This window comes from Pseudonaja textilis, chromosome 12 (assembly GCF_049901715.1).
Source record: "Pseudonaja textilis isolate UNSWEBS1 chromosome 12, rPseTex1.2, whole genome shotgun sequence".
Taxonomy (NCBI): Eukaryota; Metazoa; Chordata; class Lepidosauria; order Squamata; family Elapidae; genus Pseudonaja; species Pseudonaja textilis.
In genome coordinates, this window is record NC_142001.1 from 16,891,370 (window position 1) to 16,909,505 (window position 18,136).

Below are 18,136 nucleotides of genomic sequence, written 5' to 3' on the forward strand. Positions count from 1 at the left end.
CGCGGAAGTCTCTCGCTGACCAGAATGCCTGAACCAACTAAATCCACTCCGGTGCCCAAGAAAGGCTCCAAGAAAGCCATCCCCAAGACTCAGAAGAACGGAGACAAGAAGCGCAAGAAGAGCCGCAAGGAAAGCTACTCCATCTATGTCTACAAGGTGCTGAAGCAGGTCCACCCCGACACCCGCATCTCCTCCAAGACCAGGAGCATCGTGAACTCCTTCGTCAACAACATCTTCGAGGATTCCCGCCTGGCCCACTACAACAAGTGCTCAACTATCACCTCCCGCGAGGTCCAGACGGCCGTGCGCCTCCTTCTGCCCGGCGAGCTGGCCAAACACGCCGTCTCCAAGGGCACCAAAGCCGTCATCAAATACACCAGCTCCAAGTAGTTTCTTTTTTTTCCGCGGCAATCCCCGGAATTATTTTATTGCACCGAAGGCTGTTTTAAGAGCCACAAAAAAAATAAAAAATAAAAAGAAGAGATCTGCTAGAAATGGTGTAGGGTCTCCTGCTTGGGCAGGGGGTTGGACTAGATGACCTACACGGTCCCTTCCAACTCTGAATATTTGTTATCTGTTAGTATCTGATATTTCCTGATTATATTCCAAAATCAACTGATTTGGGGCTGCTTTGGATTAAAGCACCCCTCTGAGATTAGGGTACACATAGCCCTTAACCTTAACTCAGTTCATTTTAGTGACCGTTACAAGGGTAGTGAAAACAAGTGACTCATGACTGTTTTTCACAGTTACAACCGTTGCAGCATTCCCGTATGTGATCAAAATTCAGGTGCTGGGCAAACTGACTCGTATTTACGACGGTAGTGGTATCCCCGGTGGCTCACCTTTTGCGGCCTTCTGACCAGCAAAATCGAACAGGGAAAGCCAGATTCACTTAGCAACCGTGGGACCAACTTAACAACGGCAGAGATTTGCTTAACAACGGTGACACGAAAAGGTCGTAAAATGGGACAAAAAATTCACTGGGCAAATGTCTCGCTTAGCAGCTGAAATGTGGGGGTCCTAAGCTGAGAACTACCACGGCACATCTTAACGGATGTCCTACACGCAACTTCTTATTTCAAAAGCCATCCAAGCTAGAAATATTTGGGCAACTAAAAAAAAAAGAAAAAGAGATTTCTGTAGGATATGGAAACGGGCTTGGCTCATTGTTCAACAGGTTTATCGCTTCAGCTCCAAGGAAGGAATTCTCTGTCTCGTTCAATCTGGTTTAAACCAAAGTGTCCAGCTCGGTCAGAGATCAAGAAAAATTAGATTCTGAGAGAGATTTTAACACAGAATGTCCTTCTTTATGGAAAGCAAGGAATTTAATGTTGCCTTCTTTCTGATACCTTCCTTTTTGTGTAAAAGTGGAGTGGCTTGAGAGGTGGGAGTCATGCAGACATAATGTAATTTAGAATAGAATAGAATAGAATAGAATAACAGGGTTGGAAGGGACCTTGGAGGTCTTCTAGTCCAACCCCCTGCTTAGGCAGGAAACCCTACACCACTTCAGACAAATGGTTATCAACATCTTTTTAAAAACTTCCAGTGTTGGAGCATTTACAACCTCTGGTGGCAAGTAGTTCCACTGATAAAATGTTCTAACTGTCAGGAAATTTCTCCTTAGTTCTAGGTTGCGTCTCTCCTTGATGAGTTTCCATCCATTGCTTTTCTTGTCCTGCCTTCAGGTGCTTTGGAGAATAGCTTGACTCCCTCTTCTTTGGGGCAGCCCCTGAGATATTGGAGGACTGCTTTTATGTCACCCCTAGTCCTTCTTTTCATCAAACTAGACCTACCCAATTCCAGCAACCGTTCTTCATATGTTTTAGCCTCCAGTTCCTTAATCATCTGTTGTTCTTCTTTGCACCCTTTCCAGAGTCTCCACATCTTTTTTACATCGTGGTGACCGAAACTGAATGCCGCATTCCAAGTGTGGCCTTACCGAGGCCTTATAAAGTGTTTTTAACACCCCACATGATCTTGAGTCTATCCCTCTGTTTATGCAGCCTAGAACTGTGTTGGCTTTTTTGGCAGTTGCAGCACACGGCTGTCTCATATTTAAATCAGAGGTGGTGTTCAGCCAGTTCTGACCAGTTCTGGAAAACCGGGAGCGGAAATTTTGAGTAGTTCGGAGAACCGGCAAATCCCACCTCTGACTGGCCCCGCCAACCCCATCTCTTCTCTGCCTCCCTTTGAGTCCCAGCTGATCGGCTGGTTCTTCTTTGGTTGCCCTGCACAGGAGAACGGAGCTGGAAAGCAGGTTAGTGGGGTGGGGAGGGAATTATGCAGTATCCTTCCCCTGCAATGCCTACCGAGCCATGAAACCACACCACACCCGCCAAGCCACACCAAGCCCACCAAGCCACACCCACAGACCCGGTAGTAAAACCAATTTGAATCCCATTACTGATTACAATACCGTCTGTGCAGGACTGGACAAAAGGCAATTAAAACCAGCTCAGCATATTAAGCAGGGTTCCTTCCCCATTGTGTAATGTCCTAGTAATCCACAAGAGACTTTGTCAACCTTATTTTAGCCGTGCTCTGATCTCTAATCAGGTACAAAGTTTCGAAACAGGTTGCCTTCGTCCCTGCACACAAACACACGCCCCGCTATCAATCACTAGATCGCAGTGACATCATCAGCCCTAAGTAATGTGACTTTCTTCGCCATTGGACCTGTACAAACTGCCCAAGTAGTGCTAGGGTTTTTTTTGTCACAGGTGTGACGATGGTTCAATCACGTGCATGTGCATACAGCTGCCAGGGTCTTTTGGTCAAAGTGCTTTCCACGGCGTAAGTTTACAACTGCTGGTTCTCCGGGTGAACTCAGATTGGAAGAGGGTCGTGTTGGACCCCTGCCCGACAGTTTGGGAACACCGTAATATCGGCGAATGAACCTTGACCATTAACTAGGGAGGGAATGTTTTAATTTTAACCCTTGAGAGGCCAGGAATACAGGTATTGTAATCAGTGGTGGGATTCAGACAGCTCAAACTGCCCAAGGAGCTGCTGATCCAGTTCTACAGAGGAATTATTGAGCCTGTCTTCTGCACCTCTATAACTCTCTGGTTTGGTTCTGCAACCCAACAGGACAGACACAGACCCCAGAGAGTAATTAGGACTGCAGACAGAACAATTGCTACCAACCTGCCTTCCATGGAGGACCTGTATGCTGCAGGGGTCCAAAAGAGGGCTGTGGAAATATTTACAGACCCCTCACATCCCGGACATAAACTGTGTCCACTCCTACCCTTAAAACAATGCTATAGAGCCCTGCACACCAGAACAACTAGACACAAGGACAGTTTTTTCACCGAATGCCATCACTCTGCTAAGCAAATAATTCCTTCAACAGTGTCCAACTATTTACCAAGTCTGCACTACTATTACTGTTACTCTTCCCATCACTCCTTATGGCTCATCCCCTCCCACTTGTGATTGACTGTAATTTTGTCGCTTGTATCCCTGTGATCTATATTGACTGTTTCCTAGTATGATTTGATTGCTTATTGTGCCCTATGATTATTATTAAATGTCGTACCTGATGATTCTTGACTCTTGATGAATATATCTTTCCTTTTATGTACACCAAGAGCATTTGCACCAAAGACAAATTCCTTGTGTGTCCAATCACACTTGGCCAATAAAGAATTTCATTTCTATTTCTACTCTATTCCTGAATTCTATTCTATTCAATTGGCAGACAAGAGAACTCATTCTAGCCACAATGCTGCCAATGTTATTAGAGACCTTAAATTTAATTCCTGTTTCCCTCCACTAAGAAGCCAACAGCCCCCCAAATATTGGAAGTGACAGTGTTCTCAATCCTCCATAAGACATGGAGTAGTTTTTCTGATGGAGAGCGATTACTCACTCCGAATGCTACGAGGAAGTAAGAGAGTTAATGCAAGCGTTCTACTACTATTCAAAGTAGTTCAGTGACTTAAGTGCCAAGGCTTTTTGGGGGGGTAACGCCATGGGAAATGATTGTGCAATGTAATTTGAAAAGGAGACATTGGATGACAGAGGGAAAATACACACACAGAGAGAAGAAGCTTATTTCAACATACCTGAGGATGCCAGCTATCTTATGAGCAACCTACAGCCTGTTCAACACCCTGATTGCTATCTTGTCTCCCATAAGTAAATATATTTTTGTCAACTGGGCATGGAAAATCAATGGGATAGACCCACAGATGCACGTATTAGAAGTTGGAAATTTCTAGAAAAAGTGAGTATTTCAGGTTCGGAGTTAAGTAAGAATACTTAGCATTTCTGGCATAATGTTAGACCTACCACAACTTAAACCTCAAAATAGAAACAATCCTTGAGTCCATTTGTTGAGAAAGCTATAGTTTACAAGTGTATTGCAATAATGCAAAGCCAGAATGGAAAAATCATGTGCCAAAATGCCTACTTTTTCCTCCCTTAACTGTCTGTCATTGGTATCACCAATCAGGTTCAGGCAAGATATTTTCATAACCAAGCATAGACAAGTATACAGCTTCCTCCTTCTGCAAGCTGGATGACCTTGAGGCAGCATCTCAAGAAGGCACAACCTTTACTTTAGTTTCCCCAAGCATTCCCTTCTTCGTCCTTGCCTCCCCACAATTCATGGCAGTCTGTCACCGCATAGCACCCAAACATAAGCAAGCGTAAGATGGCAGCTCACACATAACATGAGACTCTAGAAAGACTGCAGAGAAGAGCAACCAGGATGATTAGGGGACTGGAGACTTAAACATATGAAGAACGGTTACAGAAACTGGGCCTGGCTAGTCTAGGGAAGAGAAGGACCAGGGGAGTCAGGATAGCAGCCTTCCAATATTTGAGGGGCTACCATAGGGAGGAGGAAGGGGACAAGCTATTTTCCAAAGCACCCGAAGGCCAGACAAGGCATAATGGATGGAAACTGAACAAGGAGAGATTCAACCAGGAAATAAGGAGAAACTTTCTGACAGTGAGAATAATCGATTAATTGAACAAAAGTTGCCTTCAGAAGTTGTGGGAGCTTCATCATGGAGGCTTTCAAGAAGAGACTGGGCTGCCATCTGTCAGAAATGGTGTAGGGTCTCTTGCTTAGGCAGGGGGTTGGACTAGATGACCTACAAGGTTCCTTCCAACTCTGTTAATCTATCTGTTTAATAGACCTCAGCATGGAAGTTAAGTCAATTCCTTGACTGATTAGATACAGCTCCTGCTGCTTAATTAGTCCGAGTACATTTTTGATCAATGACATGCTTCAAATTCCAACTTTTTTACTGATTAAACTTGGCAGCCTTAAGAGTGCCACTTCGGAAAGATGTCGCAAGACGCAGGTGGAGTGACATTCAGCAGAAAATACAAAGTGTTCTCCTGTTAAAATATCAACTTGTGACGTTGTTGTTTCCGATGAACTATTATTCTCTCCGAAGACTCTCTCGGTTACACAATTGTCTGTTTTGTAGGCTGCTGATAGTTTTGAGGATATCCTAGACCCAGAGGCTGTCTCAATCATTTTAAAAATGCCTGGATTTCAACTGCTGTCTGGGGAATTCTGGGACTTGAAATCCCCATGTCTTAAAGTAGCAGAAATTGAGAAACACCGTGTTACATCTTTATGAATAGACTAGCTTCGCTACGAAACTATGTGGTCGGGCTTAGTTTTTGGGGAGGAAAATAAGGGGAGGGGAATTCTGCCTCTGCCTACCAGCATCCATCAGTATTTATCTAGCTAGTGTCCTGTCGGTGTGTCAGAGAGTTGAGGGCTGTTTGGAAACTGAAACAGTATTTGCTGTGTGAACAAGAAGACAGCAAGGAGCCTGGGCATGGCTTAGCTCAACTGTTCTGTACTAAAGATGGTTGGTGCTGTGAAACTGAAACTCCTCTCCTCTGCTTGTGTTTTGCATTTGGAAGAGATTTCTTTTCAGGTGGGGAGGGGAAGTAGAACTCCATAGCATCAGAGTGTGTTAATAATAATAATAATAATAATAATAATAATAATAATAATAATAATATAGGAAATATTAATGCTCTGATGGTCATTTCGAAAAATCCTTTCTTAGTGAGCACCTAGAAGCCAAGAGGAACTTGGTGCCAAATTTCAAATTTTGTAGGCTTTAAGGTTCTGGAGATTTTGTGATGATGCGTGAGTGGTATTTTGCTTTTTTATATATAGATAGATAGATAGATGGATTCCAGTAATCTATTAAATGGAATTTAAGGTGGGGACTATATCTACAAAAAAATCAAATATCATTACAGAGACTGTAATGTCATGCTTCTCAATCTTTTATTCATCTGTGGGCTCCTTCTCATCTTTACAACCCTCTCAAAGCGGTTTACAGAGTCAGCATTTTGCCCTAAACAGTCTGGGTCCTCATTTTACCCACCTCGGAAGGATGGAAGGCTAAGAGTCAACCTTGAGCCTGGTGGGATTCGAACTGCCAAATTGCAGTAGGAATAGCTTGCAGTTCTGCACTCTAACCACTGCGCCACTGAGGCTCATAATCTGGTATTCCAATCGCCTTTCTCCAGGTTTCATGAACAATAAAGATTACCACTGTCACCTTTAGCCTATAAATAAAATACGTTTTTATTTATAATAATAATAAAAACCAGAACAGGTAAATCCTTGATTTTGCTTGTTGAAAGCTAGCTTGGGAAGGCTGCAAAGGGGCAACCACGCGGCACCAGGGTGGCACCGTCAGAAATAACATGCCAGTTGCCAAGCTGCTTAATTGTGGTCATGTGACTTTGAGACAGTTGTTAAGTGGGAGTAAATCACTTTTTTTCAGTGGTATTGTAACTTCAGTCGGTAAACAAATGCCTGTATTTGCAGTATAAAACAACGGATGGAAACTCACCAAGGAGAGAAGCAACCTAGAATTAAGGAGAAACTTCCTGACGGTGAGAACAATTGACCAGTGGAACAGTTTGCCACCAAAAGCTGTGAATGCTCCAACAATACTGGAAGTTTTATAAGAAGAGATTGGATAAGCGTTTGTCTGAAGTGGTGTGAAGTCCTTCAGCAGGGGGTTGGACTAGACCACCAGGGTCCCTGCCAACTCCAAGGTCCCTTCCATTTCAAGCTCCCTCTTGAAATACTGCAGGGTCCCTAACTTAAGGTTGAGAAGTGCTTTTTGTAATGGATCAAAATATTGTGCAAGAAATAAATGGCTGGTTTTCGAGGGGCCCCTAAGCCCGTTGCTTTTTTGCTTGGATGGGGGGTAGGTGGGAGTTTTCGATTCCGAAAACAATTCTCAGCATTGCATCCAGGTTCGTAGTAATGGCTCCCCCTTTGCAGCTCTCTTTAATGAAAGGCACTCGCTATCACAACGTTGGGAAACGAAGAAGGAACTTGTCTAACCGGAATTTCCAACAACACCTGGCAGAATAATACGAAGGTCGTTGGAAGGGAGGTCTGTGGGAGAAGGCACAGCACACACACCCCCGCCCCGAGACTTGCAAAACTCTTGAGGCAAACTAGGAGAAGCAGAAACACGACCGTAACTCAGTGCCAGTTCTGGAGAACCGGTAGTGGAAATTGTGAGTAGTTTGGAGAACCGGCAAATCCCACCTCTGACTGGCCCTGCCAACCCCATCTATTCTCTGCCTCCCATCAAGTCCCAGCTGTTTGGCTGGGTCTTCTTTGGTTGCCCTGCACAGGAGAACGGAGCTGGAAAGCAGGTTAGTGGAGTAGGGAGGGAATGGGGATTTTACAGTAATCTTCCTCCAGGAATGGGGAGGGAATGGGAATTTTGCAGTATCCTTCCCCCTACCACGCCCACCAAGCCATGCCACGGCCACAGAACCACTAGTAAATTTTTTTGAATCCCACCACTGGCCCTTAAGTTATATTTACACTATGCTGCAGTCTACGAAATCGTGCAATAGCATTATGTCTAAAAATAAATAAATAAACAAGCCTATTTAATTAAAACTACTTTAGGGCTAGTGAGCGAACGCTGTTGGAAAAAAGAACGCGGATAGACTTGTTTGGTGCAAGGATCTACCAAACCGTCAAATTTCTTTTAAAAATGTAGGTGTACAGGTATACTTGTAACAGAGGGGCATGAGGAACAGACAACCACAACAGCGAGAGATTGGACAGTACTCTGCACACCTGGCTGAAACTACAGAGTGCCAATTAGTGGTTTTTCTTCAAATTGCACGAAATTGGCTTGGAGCTGGCTTGCCCCGCACAGAGTGTTTGTTAGCGTCAGCAACTTTTTAAGATGCGTGGATTTCAATTCCCAGGAAAATAAAGAGCTGCAAAGAGTCGAAAAGGCTGTCGTAGGTCAATGGGCTTGGAGCTAATCCTGACATTTAAGACAGGATGCTTGGAAGACGAAACGAAGCTGGCTTGTGCCAAGCGATCTCATGTCCTTACGGAAGAGTCCTTTGTGTTCGAGTATCCCAAAGGTGTTTTTTTCCAGAGGCAGCTGGACTTTCTGGTTTTTGTTCCACTTCTCGTCCAGGAAGCTTCTTCAGCTCCGACTTAGATGTTAGGGAAGGATTTATACTCCTTGCAGACATCTAGTCATTTGCATCCTTTTTGGACAGTTCCTGACCCCGAGGACACAGATAAATATCCAAGTGCTTCAACGACCCTCTAAAAGGATGCAAATGACCAGCTGTCTGCCAAGGGATATAAATCCTTCCCTACCATCCAGTCAGAGCTGAAGAAGCTCCTTGGATGAGAAGCAAAACGTCTTCACAGAAAATCCAGAAGCCTCTTGAAAAAGAAAAAAGCATTTTTGGGATAACCACGAACTGGATGGCTGAGGATCTCCATGAACATTATTTTTGAGAAGTTTTGAGTGAACAAGCCTAACGCTTCATCCTCCCATTTTCCCCATAACAACCCTGTGAGGTGGGTTTGGGCTGAGAAAGACAGACTGGCCCAAAGTCACCCAGATGGTTTAGTCATATTTAAGGAGGGTGTCAACTCTGCAGTGAACTAGATCTAGCTGAATCTACCTGCCTCAGAGTTCGGCTTTCAATGGGTGCGTTACTGGAACTCACCATCTCCAGGTGACTGGTCCAATTGCCCAAGTAACTTTTGTACCTAAGGCAGGACTAGAACTCACCATCTCCTGGTGACTGGTCCAATCGCCCAATTTGTGTACCTAAGGCAGGACTAGAACTCACCAACTCCTGGTCCAATCGCCCAAGTAACTTTTGTACCTAAGGCAGGACTAGAACTCACCCACACCTGGCGATTGGCTCAAAGTCACCCAGCCAGCTTTCATGCTTAAGGGAGAACTAGAATTCACAAGTCTCCTGTTTTTTAGACTTGTACCTTAACCATTAGTCCAACTGGCTCTTTACCAATGGTTGTGTAACTGCAGGTGTCACTGTCACAATTGTAAATGGTCACTTTCTTCCATTTGAAGAGTTACTAAATGAATGCTCATAAATCCAGAATTACCTGTATTATTCAGCATGAACTGAACACCTGGGAATTGCAGTTGAGTAACAGAATAGAACAACAGAGTTGGAAGGGACCTTGGAGATCTTCTAGTCCAACCCCACTGCTTAGAACAGCTGGAGAAGTTCTCTTATCTACCATTATTGTCTATCACGCAGTTCCAGCAAAACACTTTGTTCATTAAAATCAACAAACAAAATTTGGGTGCTTTTTTTTTTTTTCCTTCTTCCATTTTATTTCTCAAACTTATTTTAACAGGAGTGACTGAATAAAAATAAAGTTTGAGTCCCATCGTCAAAGGAATGACTTGAGAACGGGGATCAGGCAGGCAATTTCAGGGCCTCTCGATCAAGTAAAGAGACGCCAACCCGGGAGGGAAACGATAAATAGTTTTAGATGCAAGTCCATGGAATATTACGGGGGAAGGGTCGTCTAAGGAGTGGGGAGGGGTGGGGGAGGGGTGGGGGAGATCCAGCTTATGTGAATTTCTTGATTTCGTCGTACAAGACTAAGACGAAAGCACCGCCCATTCCTCTGAGGACGTTGGACCACGCGCCCTTAAAAAATGCTTTGCCGCCTTCGTCCCGGGCAATCTTCCGCCAGCAATCAATTGTTCCAGAGTACATGATGTCAGCTGGAAAAAAAAAAGAGAGAGAGAGAGAGAGAAAATGAGCAATTAAATTCATCCAATGTTGGCAATAATGCAGGGCCCATTTAGAATAGAATAGAACAGAGTAGAATAGGGGACGAGAGTAGAGTAGAATAGGGGACTAGAGTAGAGTACAGCAGAGTAGAGTAGGGGATGAGAGTAGAGTAGAGTAGAGTAGAATAGGGGACGAGACTAGAGTAGAGTAGAGTAGAGTAGAGTAGAGTAGAGTAGAGTAGAGTAGAATAGGGGACGAGACGAGACTAGACTAGACTAGAGTAGAGTAGAGTAGAGTAGAGTAGAGTAGAGTAGAGTAGAGTAGAGTAGAATAGGGAAAGAATGGAATGGAATGGAATGGAATAGAATAGAATTCTTTATTGGCCCAGTGTGATTGGACACACGAGGAATTTGCCTTGGTGTAAATACTCTCGGTATACATAAAAAGAAAGGATACATTCATCAAGAGTCAGGAATCGTAAGGTACAACACTTAATGGTAGTGACAGGGTACAAATAAGCAATCAAATCATACTGGGAAACAGTCAATATAAATCGTAAGGATACAAGCGACAAAGTTACAGTCATACAGTCACAAGTGGGAGGGGAAAAGGCGATAAGGAGTGATGAGAAGATTAAGAGTAATAGTACTGCAGACTTTGTAAATAGCTGGACGGTGATGTGGGAAGTTTTCTGGAACGCTGACATCCTAACAAATTGTCCGGAGAGATTCTCCATCCTCCAGGTTATCCCAAAGGTGCTTTTTTTTCTTCCAGGAGGCAACTGGGACTTGTTTGTTTTTTGAAGACATTTCACTTCTCCAAGAAGCTTCTTCAACTCTGGCAGAAGCTTCCATTCCCCACTATTCTGTCAGAGCTGAAGAAGCTTCTTGGGAGGAGAAGCGAAACGTCTTCAAAAGAAAAAAACAAACAAGTTTCCTCCAGATAAAGCACCTTTGGGGGTCCCAATAAATTACTTTTTAAAACAGAAACATTTCTGCCCTGACAACACAATTTAAAATGGAGCACGGAAGAAACAGAGGAAAGGGAAGAGGGATAAATAAGGCGTTAACTTCAAAACTAAGTCAATTTTTCTCTCTCTCTCTCAAACTTCACCATTTTAAGATGCATGGACATTTAACTCCCAGAAAACCCTGCTGGCAGGGGAATTGTGGGAGTTGAAGTCCACGCATCTCAAACTTGCTCAGGTTGAAAAACACTGGACTAAATGATGGTTTGAGATGAATGGGAAATGGGGTGCCTCCTTGTAATATTTTAAGCATCATCAGTGCAAGTTCTGGGAATTGAATCTAAAGAGGATAGCCAGATGAAGAAGATGCTTTTGATTGGCTAAGGTTGCAACCACTCACAGCATGCTCCTGCCAAATTCAACCAATCAGAACTACGGTAAGAATCCAATGTCATCTTTATAGAGAAAGGACCATTCGTAAATTACATCAAAGAGAGTTCAACTCCTAATGACAAACTATCTTTTTAACCTTTCACAACAAATTCGGGGAAAATCCTTGAGCTGAAAATTTAATTTTTTTCCCCCTTTTGAGTTAGGGCTTCTCCAGTTTTCCATTCAGCTCAATATGGGTCATAATTAATACAGGAGAGGTGTTTTTTTCTAAAAGGGGAATATTTAGCGGCTAACTTTATTTTGTCTTCCATTGTCATGGAAGAAGTTTGTTTCGAACATAGCTAATTGACCAAAAAGTCATGCAGAATAATTGACGAGTTCTTAATGTAGGTGATGTAGAGGAAGATTGAGGGTTTTCAAGACTAGCCCAACAGGAGTTTCAAATGCATTTAAAAATAAATAAATTTAGAAAGCCAAAGGACTACAATTTCATCTGCTTAAACACAAGGCAGCTTATCCATGAATCATAGTTACAATTGGTGGTATTGATGGAGTGGTGCAAATAATGAATAAATGACCCAGATTCTACACATCTGAAGTCTGATTAAATCATATTTTTATTGATGCTAAGGGCAGACGGACAATCCTGAGCCTTCAACCATCTCCTTAAAGCAGTGTCGTTGTCCCTTAGAAAAGTATTTTTCCCTGTGGAGATAAGCTGTTGGTGACCCTCTAAAGCTCTTGAAATGTCAGCCAAGCGGAAAAAAAAGAATAATGATGAGAACTGTAGTCCTATAAGATCTGTAGAATCAGACATCCTGGCCCCTGGCATGTACAACACCTTGGATCTCTGGTTAGAAAGCAACCAGATCTGAGATCACCTCTAAAAGCTAAATCAACAGCTCCACTGATCCGAATTAAAACTGACTTGCTGAAGACATCCCTCTTGTTTAGAAAACATAATTTTCTCTCTTAAGTTACATGTTTTTCTCTCTACTGTGTATGCCCAAAGGAGAAGGCAAGCTGCTAAGTACAGCTACAAAGGGATATTTGGAAGAAAAGCTAGATGGAGCCCTCGGTGCTCTCTGAGCTTGGTGGTTTGCAGACGTTTCATAACCCAACTAGATAACATCATCCATGTTACCAGCTAGTTCGGTCATGAAAAGTCCAAAGAGGCAAACCACCAAGCTCAGAGAGCATCAAAGATTCCACATTCAACTCCAATGTACAAATGCTCTTTTCTACTGGAAAAGCTAGATACCTACCTCCTTTGCGACCGGATTGCATCATCATTCTCCGCCGGACGGTGTCGAAGGGATATGAGGTCAGGCCTGCAACAGCCGTTACCGTCTGTGCGATCATCCAGCTGATTAAGATGTGAGTGTTCTTGGGGTCGGGAAGCATTCCTGGGTAAAGGAACCAAAAACTCTGCTTAATTACGGTCCATTTAAGAGTGGCATTTCCTAACCGTGGTAACTTTAAGATAGGCGGACTTCAACTCCCAGAATTCCTCAGTCGCTGTGGCTGGATGGGGAATTCTGGGAGTTGAAGTCCATCTATCTTCAATCTTGCTAAAGTTGAGGGAAAAAATGCCTTAGAGCAGAAGTCTACAACCTTGGAAACTTTATAACTGGTGGACTTCAATCCCCAGAATTTTATATTTCTTTTTATTATTTCTTTTATATGTTTTTTGTATCAGCCTTGAGCCGCCATGTGCGAGTCGGCAGCAATATAAATTTTCTAAAATGAAATAAAAAATAAAGTTCTCAGCCAACTTTCCAGTCTACGGAATTCTGGGAGTTCAAGTCCACCTACTTTTAGTTGCTAAAGTTGGGGAAAAAATACCTTAAGAGCAGGACTCTCCAATCATGGCGACTTTTAAGACTTGCAGACTTCAATTCCCAGAACTTTGTTTCCTGGGGAATTCTGGGCCTTGAAGTCTGCCTATCGTAAAGTTGCTAAAGTTGGAAAAACTGCTTTAGAGCCGGGATCTCCAATCTTGGCAACTTTACGACTGGTGGACTTCAAGTCCCAGAACTTTATATATTTCTTTTTATTCTGTTTATTTCTTTTATATGGTTTTTGTATCCGCATAAGCTGCCTTGAGTCGCCATGCGCAAATTGGTAGCAAAATTTTTTTCTAAAATAATAAAATAAAATAAAATAAAATTTAAAAAACAAAACTTCTCAGCCCACTTTGCTGTATGGGGAATTCTGGAAGTTGAAGTCCACCTACCTTAAATTACTAAAGTTTGTGGGGAAAATGGCTTAAGAGCAAGACTCTCCAACCATGGTAACTTTAAGACTTGTGGACTTCAATCCTCAGAACTTCTCAGCCAACTTTCCTGCCTGGGGAATTCTGGGAGTTGAAGTCCACCTACCTTAAAGTTACTAAAGTTGAGGAAAAATGGCTTAAGAGCAGGAATCTCCAACCTTGACAACTTTAAGACTTGTGGATTTCAATCTCCAGAACTTCTCAGCCATCTTTGCTGCCTGGGGAATTCTGGGAGTTGAAGTCCACCCATCTTAAATGGTTGCCCAGGCTGCCTTAAAGCTTCAGTGGGGTGGCAGGGCAAAGGACTACAATCCCCATTCCCCCACTCCCGTTACCTTTGGCGGTGTCGTAAATGCCAAAATAGGCTGCCCTGTAGATGATGATTCCTTGGACAGAGACGTTGAAGCCTTGGTAGAGCCCCCGAAGCCCATCGGACTTGAAGATCTTCACCAAGCAGTCGCCGAGGCCGTTGAACTCACGTTCCATCCCGGCTTTGCCCACGTCTGCCGCCAGCCGGGTACGGGCGAAATCGAGAGGGTAGACAAAGCAGAGCGACGTGGCTCCGGCGGCGCCCCCGGACGCCAAGTTGCCAGCAAAGTAGCGCCAGAACTGGGTTCTTTTGTCAACGCCGCCCAAGAAGATCTGCTTGTACTTGTCTTTGAAGGCGAAGTTGAGGGCTTGCGTGGGGAAGTAGCGGATGACGTTGGCCAGGTTGCCCCGCCAAAAGGAGAGGAACCCTTGCTCTTTGGGGATCCGCACCACGCAATCGATGATGCCCTTGTACTGCTTCTCGGCCGTGATCTGCATGCTGGCATGTTGGACCTGCCAAGAGGGGAAGGCAAGAAAGAGCTATAGTTCAGATTCTCTCTTTCTCTCACTCTTTCCTTTCTTTTTTTTTCTCTTTCTCCCCTTTCTTTCTTTTTCCTTTTTCTTTCTCTCTCCCTCTTTCTTTTCACTTTCTCCCTCTTTCTTCCTCCCTCTTTTCCATTCTTTTTCTTTCTTTGTCACCCTTTCTCTCCTTCTCCCCTTTCTTTTTCTTTCTATCTACCTCTCTTTCCCTTTCATTTTCTCTTTCTTCCTCTTTCTTTCTCCACCTCTCTTTTTTACTTTTTCTCTCCTTCATACCCTTTTTCTTTTTCTCTTTTTTCTTTCTCTCTTTCCTCCCCCTTTCTTTTTCTTTCTCTCTTTCACACTTTTTATCTCTCCCTCTTTCTTTTTCTTTCTTTCTTTCTTTCTTTCTTTCATTCTTTCTTTCTTTCTCTCTCTCTCTCTCTCTCTTTCTCCCTCACCACACTCACTATCTATACCCACCCAACTCAGCCAAGTGACTCTGGGTGGCTTAACAATTCTAATATTCTAAAACAATGAAAACTCTTTAAAAGACATTAAAACAATAATAACAACCACCCAATAAATCAGTATAAACAGCAGATGGTTAATTAACTAATCATCACACCAAGTAACAGGGCCATTAACACATTCTGAGCACCAGACCCCAGGAAACATCCGAATTATTAAAGCAGAGGTCTTCAAACTTGATCGCTTTAAGACTTGTGGACTTCAATTCCCAGAATTTCTCCTCTAGTCATGTTAGCTCAGGAGTTCTGGGAGTTTGAAGTCCACAAGTTTTAAACTTGCCAAGTTTGAAGACCCTTGTGTTAAAGTGTTTGGGCCCATTGCCCCTTTGCAATGTTCAAACTTAGACAGCTCAAATGATTCAAAACAGAAAGTGAAACTTTTTAGCTTTGAGATTACACAACCCTGTGCCCTTTGTGGGTTTTGGACAAAGCAGGGTTAGTCGTCCAAGGGCACAAGAGGTGGCCCCAAAATCACAGAACGAAGGCAATCTTTGGAACTGAGGCAAGGCCCCGCAATCTGTTTTGAAACATCAAAATCATGACAAGTCCTGTATAGTAAAAAAAAATAAAAATCACGCTGTGTCTTGTCAAATACTGTACGGGAAATTCCCCGGAAGATTTTCTTTCTCTACCCTGAGACAGAAGGAAGAAACTGCTGTTGAAATTCTCTCCTTTTTTTAAAAATAAACCTTTTTAATAGTTGGTGGCTTGTCCTAGGCCTACAAAACCACCGGCATTTTGGGGTCCCGTTTTTTTAAAATGCCACCGGTTTTGCTTTCGAAAGCTTGGAAATTTAAGAGCGTGATCCAGAAAGCCCAGAGCTCTCAATTCCTCCAGGGGGAAGTTTACAAGACCGGCCAGAGGCCGATCTGAATTGATTTGCCTCTGGCTGAGCTTAGGTAAGACAATGGGTTGTAATCCACCCAGCGATAAGACTTTTCTCTTGCAAGGTGACCTCTTTCTTGGGTGATTGCGGCTTGGCGCCGTCCTGGGATCAAGGTGCCCCTTAGCTGCTTGCTAAGCCACGGGGTGGGATGGGGGTGGCGGCAACCCAGGCTCCCAAACGGCTGCATTTTTTCGGCTTTTCTCCCCCGTTCAACCCATCTCTAAACTGGCCACGGCTCCTTTCTTGCCACGGAGGGGGGAGGGCAAAACGTGGCTTCCTCTTGCAAGACTGTTAGGATGCCGGGTGTAAATCTCCAGTGACCTTGCTAGGCCTTTACTCACAGGCCCGGCAAGCAGATAGGAGACAAAGGGGGAGTGGGATGATATTTTTTTGAATTTATTTCAAGAAAAGCAGCTCCTTTCGAGGCGGCCGGGAAAGCAGAGCGGAAGCAAGACAAGGTTTCATCTGGTTCCCAGATTTTGGACCCAGTGCCCTTCTTTCCCTTCAAGGTCACAGGAGGGCCGAAATAATAAAATTTAAAAAAAACGGTGGAGTGACAGACCGACAGAGGACGGGATTAATTTTTCCTTGCAAAGGCAGCAAAGCCGCTCAAAGAGGCCTGGAGGAGAAGGCAGCGACCTCCGCAGCAGCAGCAGCAGCTGCTGGCGAGAGAGAGAATAAATTCGCCAAAGGCCTCGTGCGGCTTCGCCCTCTTCTCTGTGGCTGCCACCGATTCAATCTCTCCCAACGCCCGGGCGGAGGTTGGCATCAACCAAACCAGTTTGCTCCAGCGCTGCCAGCTTGCCTGTCGTTACCACCGCAACCAGCCGGGGAGGGTGGCAAGGCAGAAGCCGGGGCGAGGGACGGGGAAGGGTTGGTTTCCTGTGGGTGGGTGAGGGACCCAGGCCAGCCTAAGAACCGGATGGGTTTGGGAAGGAGGATCCGCGGCTATTCTGGAGACGCCGTCACCACCGGTCCATCAAGGAGATGGGGAGCCCAGGTCCGGGGGTGGGGGGAGCAGAAGAGCGGGGGGCTCCTCAGGAAGCAGCCATGGGGTTTCTGAGGTGGGGGCCATCAAAAGGGGAAGGGGTTCACAAATGAGCCAGGGAGGGAACCCAGGACTGGGTAAGGGGGGAGGCCAGGGAGCAGCCTTGGGGTTTGTGCCGTGGGGAGGGGGCCCCAGGTGAGGGGAGGGAGAGAGAGGGGGGCTCAGGAAGGGACTGTGGGGTTTTCTGAGGCGGGGGCATCAAAGGGGAAGGGGTTCATCAATGAGATGGGGGAACCCAAGTCTGGGTAAAGAGGGGAGGCCAGGAAGCAGCCGTGGGGGTTTTCTGTGGTGGGGGGCCAGCAAAACAGAGGGAGGGGGAGCCCAGGTGAGGAGAGGGAGAGAGAGAAGGGGGGGGGCTCAGGAAGCGGCCGTGGGGGTTTCTGAGCTGGGGGTGGGCATCAAAGGGGAGGGGTTCATAAACAGGGAGGGGGAGCCCAGTTCCAGGGGGGGGGCAGGAGGTGGCTGTGTGTTATCTGCGGTGGGGGGGGCATCAAAGCAGAGGGGTTCATAAACGGGAGGGGGAGCCCAGGGGAGGGGAGGGCAGGAAGCCATGGGAGGGGAGGGCAGCCGAGAGAAGGGGTTCAGCTTCCCCCAGACACATCTCCTTGGGGCGACCTTGAGGAAGGGCAGGGCGCGTCTTCCCCATCCGCAACTAGGCCGCCTCTGCCCACGCGGCAGGACAGGAGCCCCCTCGGATGCCCTTCCAGAAAGACCCCCCTCCCCGGGACCCCGAAGGAAGCCCCCCTCCTCTCACCGCTGGATTCCAGCTGACCCCCCCCCCCTCCCCAGTCCTGGATCCCCTCCTTGGCCCTTCAGGGAGAGACCCCGCCTCCCCTCACCTGGAGCAGGAGTTTGACCCTCTCGATGGGGGCCACGGCGGTCTTGGAGATGGCGGCCGCCACGCCGCCCGCCAAGAAGTCCTTGAGGAAAGAGATGGCCGCGTCGGTCATGATGCTCTGGCGGGGCCGGGAGGCTTTGCGAGCCGGCAGGCGGAGGAAGGAAAGGAAGGAAGGAAAGACGGACGGGCGAAAAAAAAGGGGGCTGCCGGCGGACTGAGAACGAGTCCTTGAAATGGCCGGCTTTTATACGGGCCCCCCCGCAGACTTGAACGTGGGAACGGGGGAGGGACGAGACACGGGCAGCCACG

General features: G+C 45.6%; 2 protein-coding genes across 2 annotated transcripts; one reads left to right on the top strand and one right to left on the bottom strand.

Moving 5' to 3' along the window:
* Positions 1–8: 8 nt before the first annotated feature.
* LOC113437766 (histone H2B 7-like) lies at positions 9–390 on the top strand. The gene has a single exon (XM_026702890.2). The coding sequence runs from the start codon at positions 25–27 to the stop codon at positions 388–390; it is 366 nt and encodes a 121-aa protein (XP_026558675.1). The 5' UTR covers positions 9–24.
* Positions 391–9,626: 9,236 nt separating this feature from the next.
* SLC25A5 (solute carrier family 25 member 5) lies at positions 9,627–18,046 on the bottom strand. The gene is made up of 4 exons (XM_087941145.1): positions 17,829–18,046; positions 14,033–14,519; positions 12,688–12,828; positions 9,627–10,052 (listed from the first exon to the last, which is right to left on the bottom strand). The coding sequence occupies exons 1-4, from the start codon at positions 17,937–17,939 to the stop codon at positions 9,895–9,897; spliced, it is 897 nt and encodes a 298-aa protein (XP_087797271.1). The 5' UTR covers positions 17,940–18,046; the 3' UTR covers positions 9,627–9,894.
* Positions 18,047–18,136: the final 90 nt, after the last annotated feature.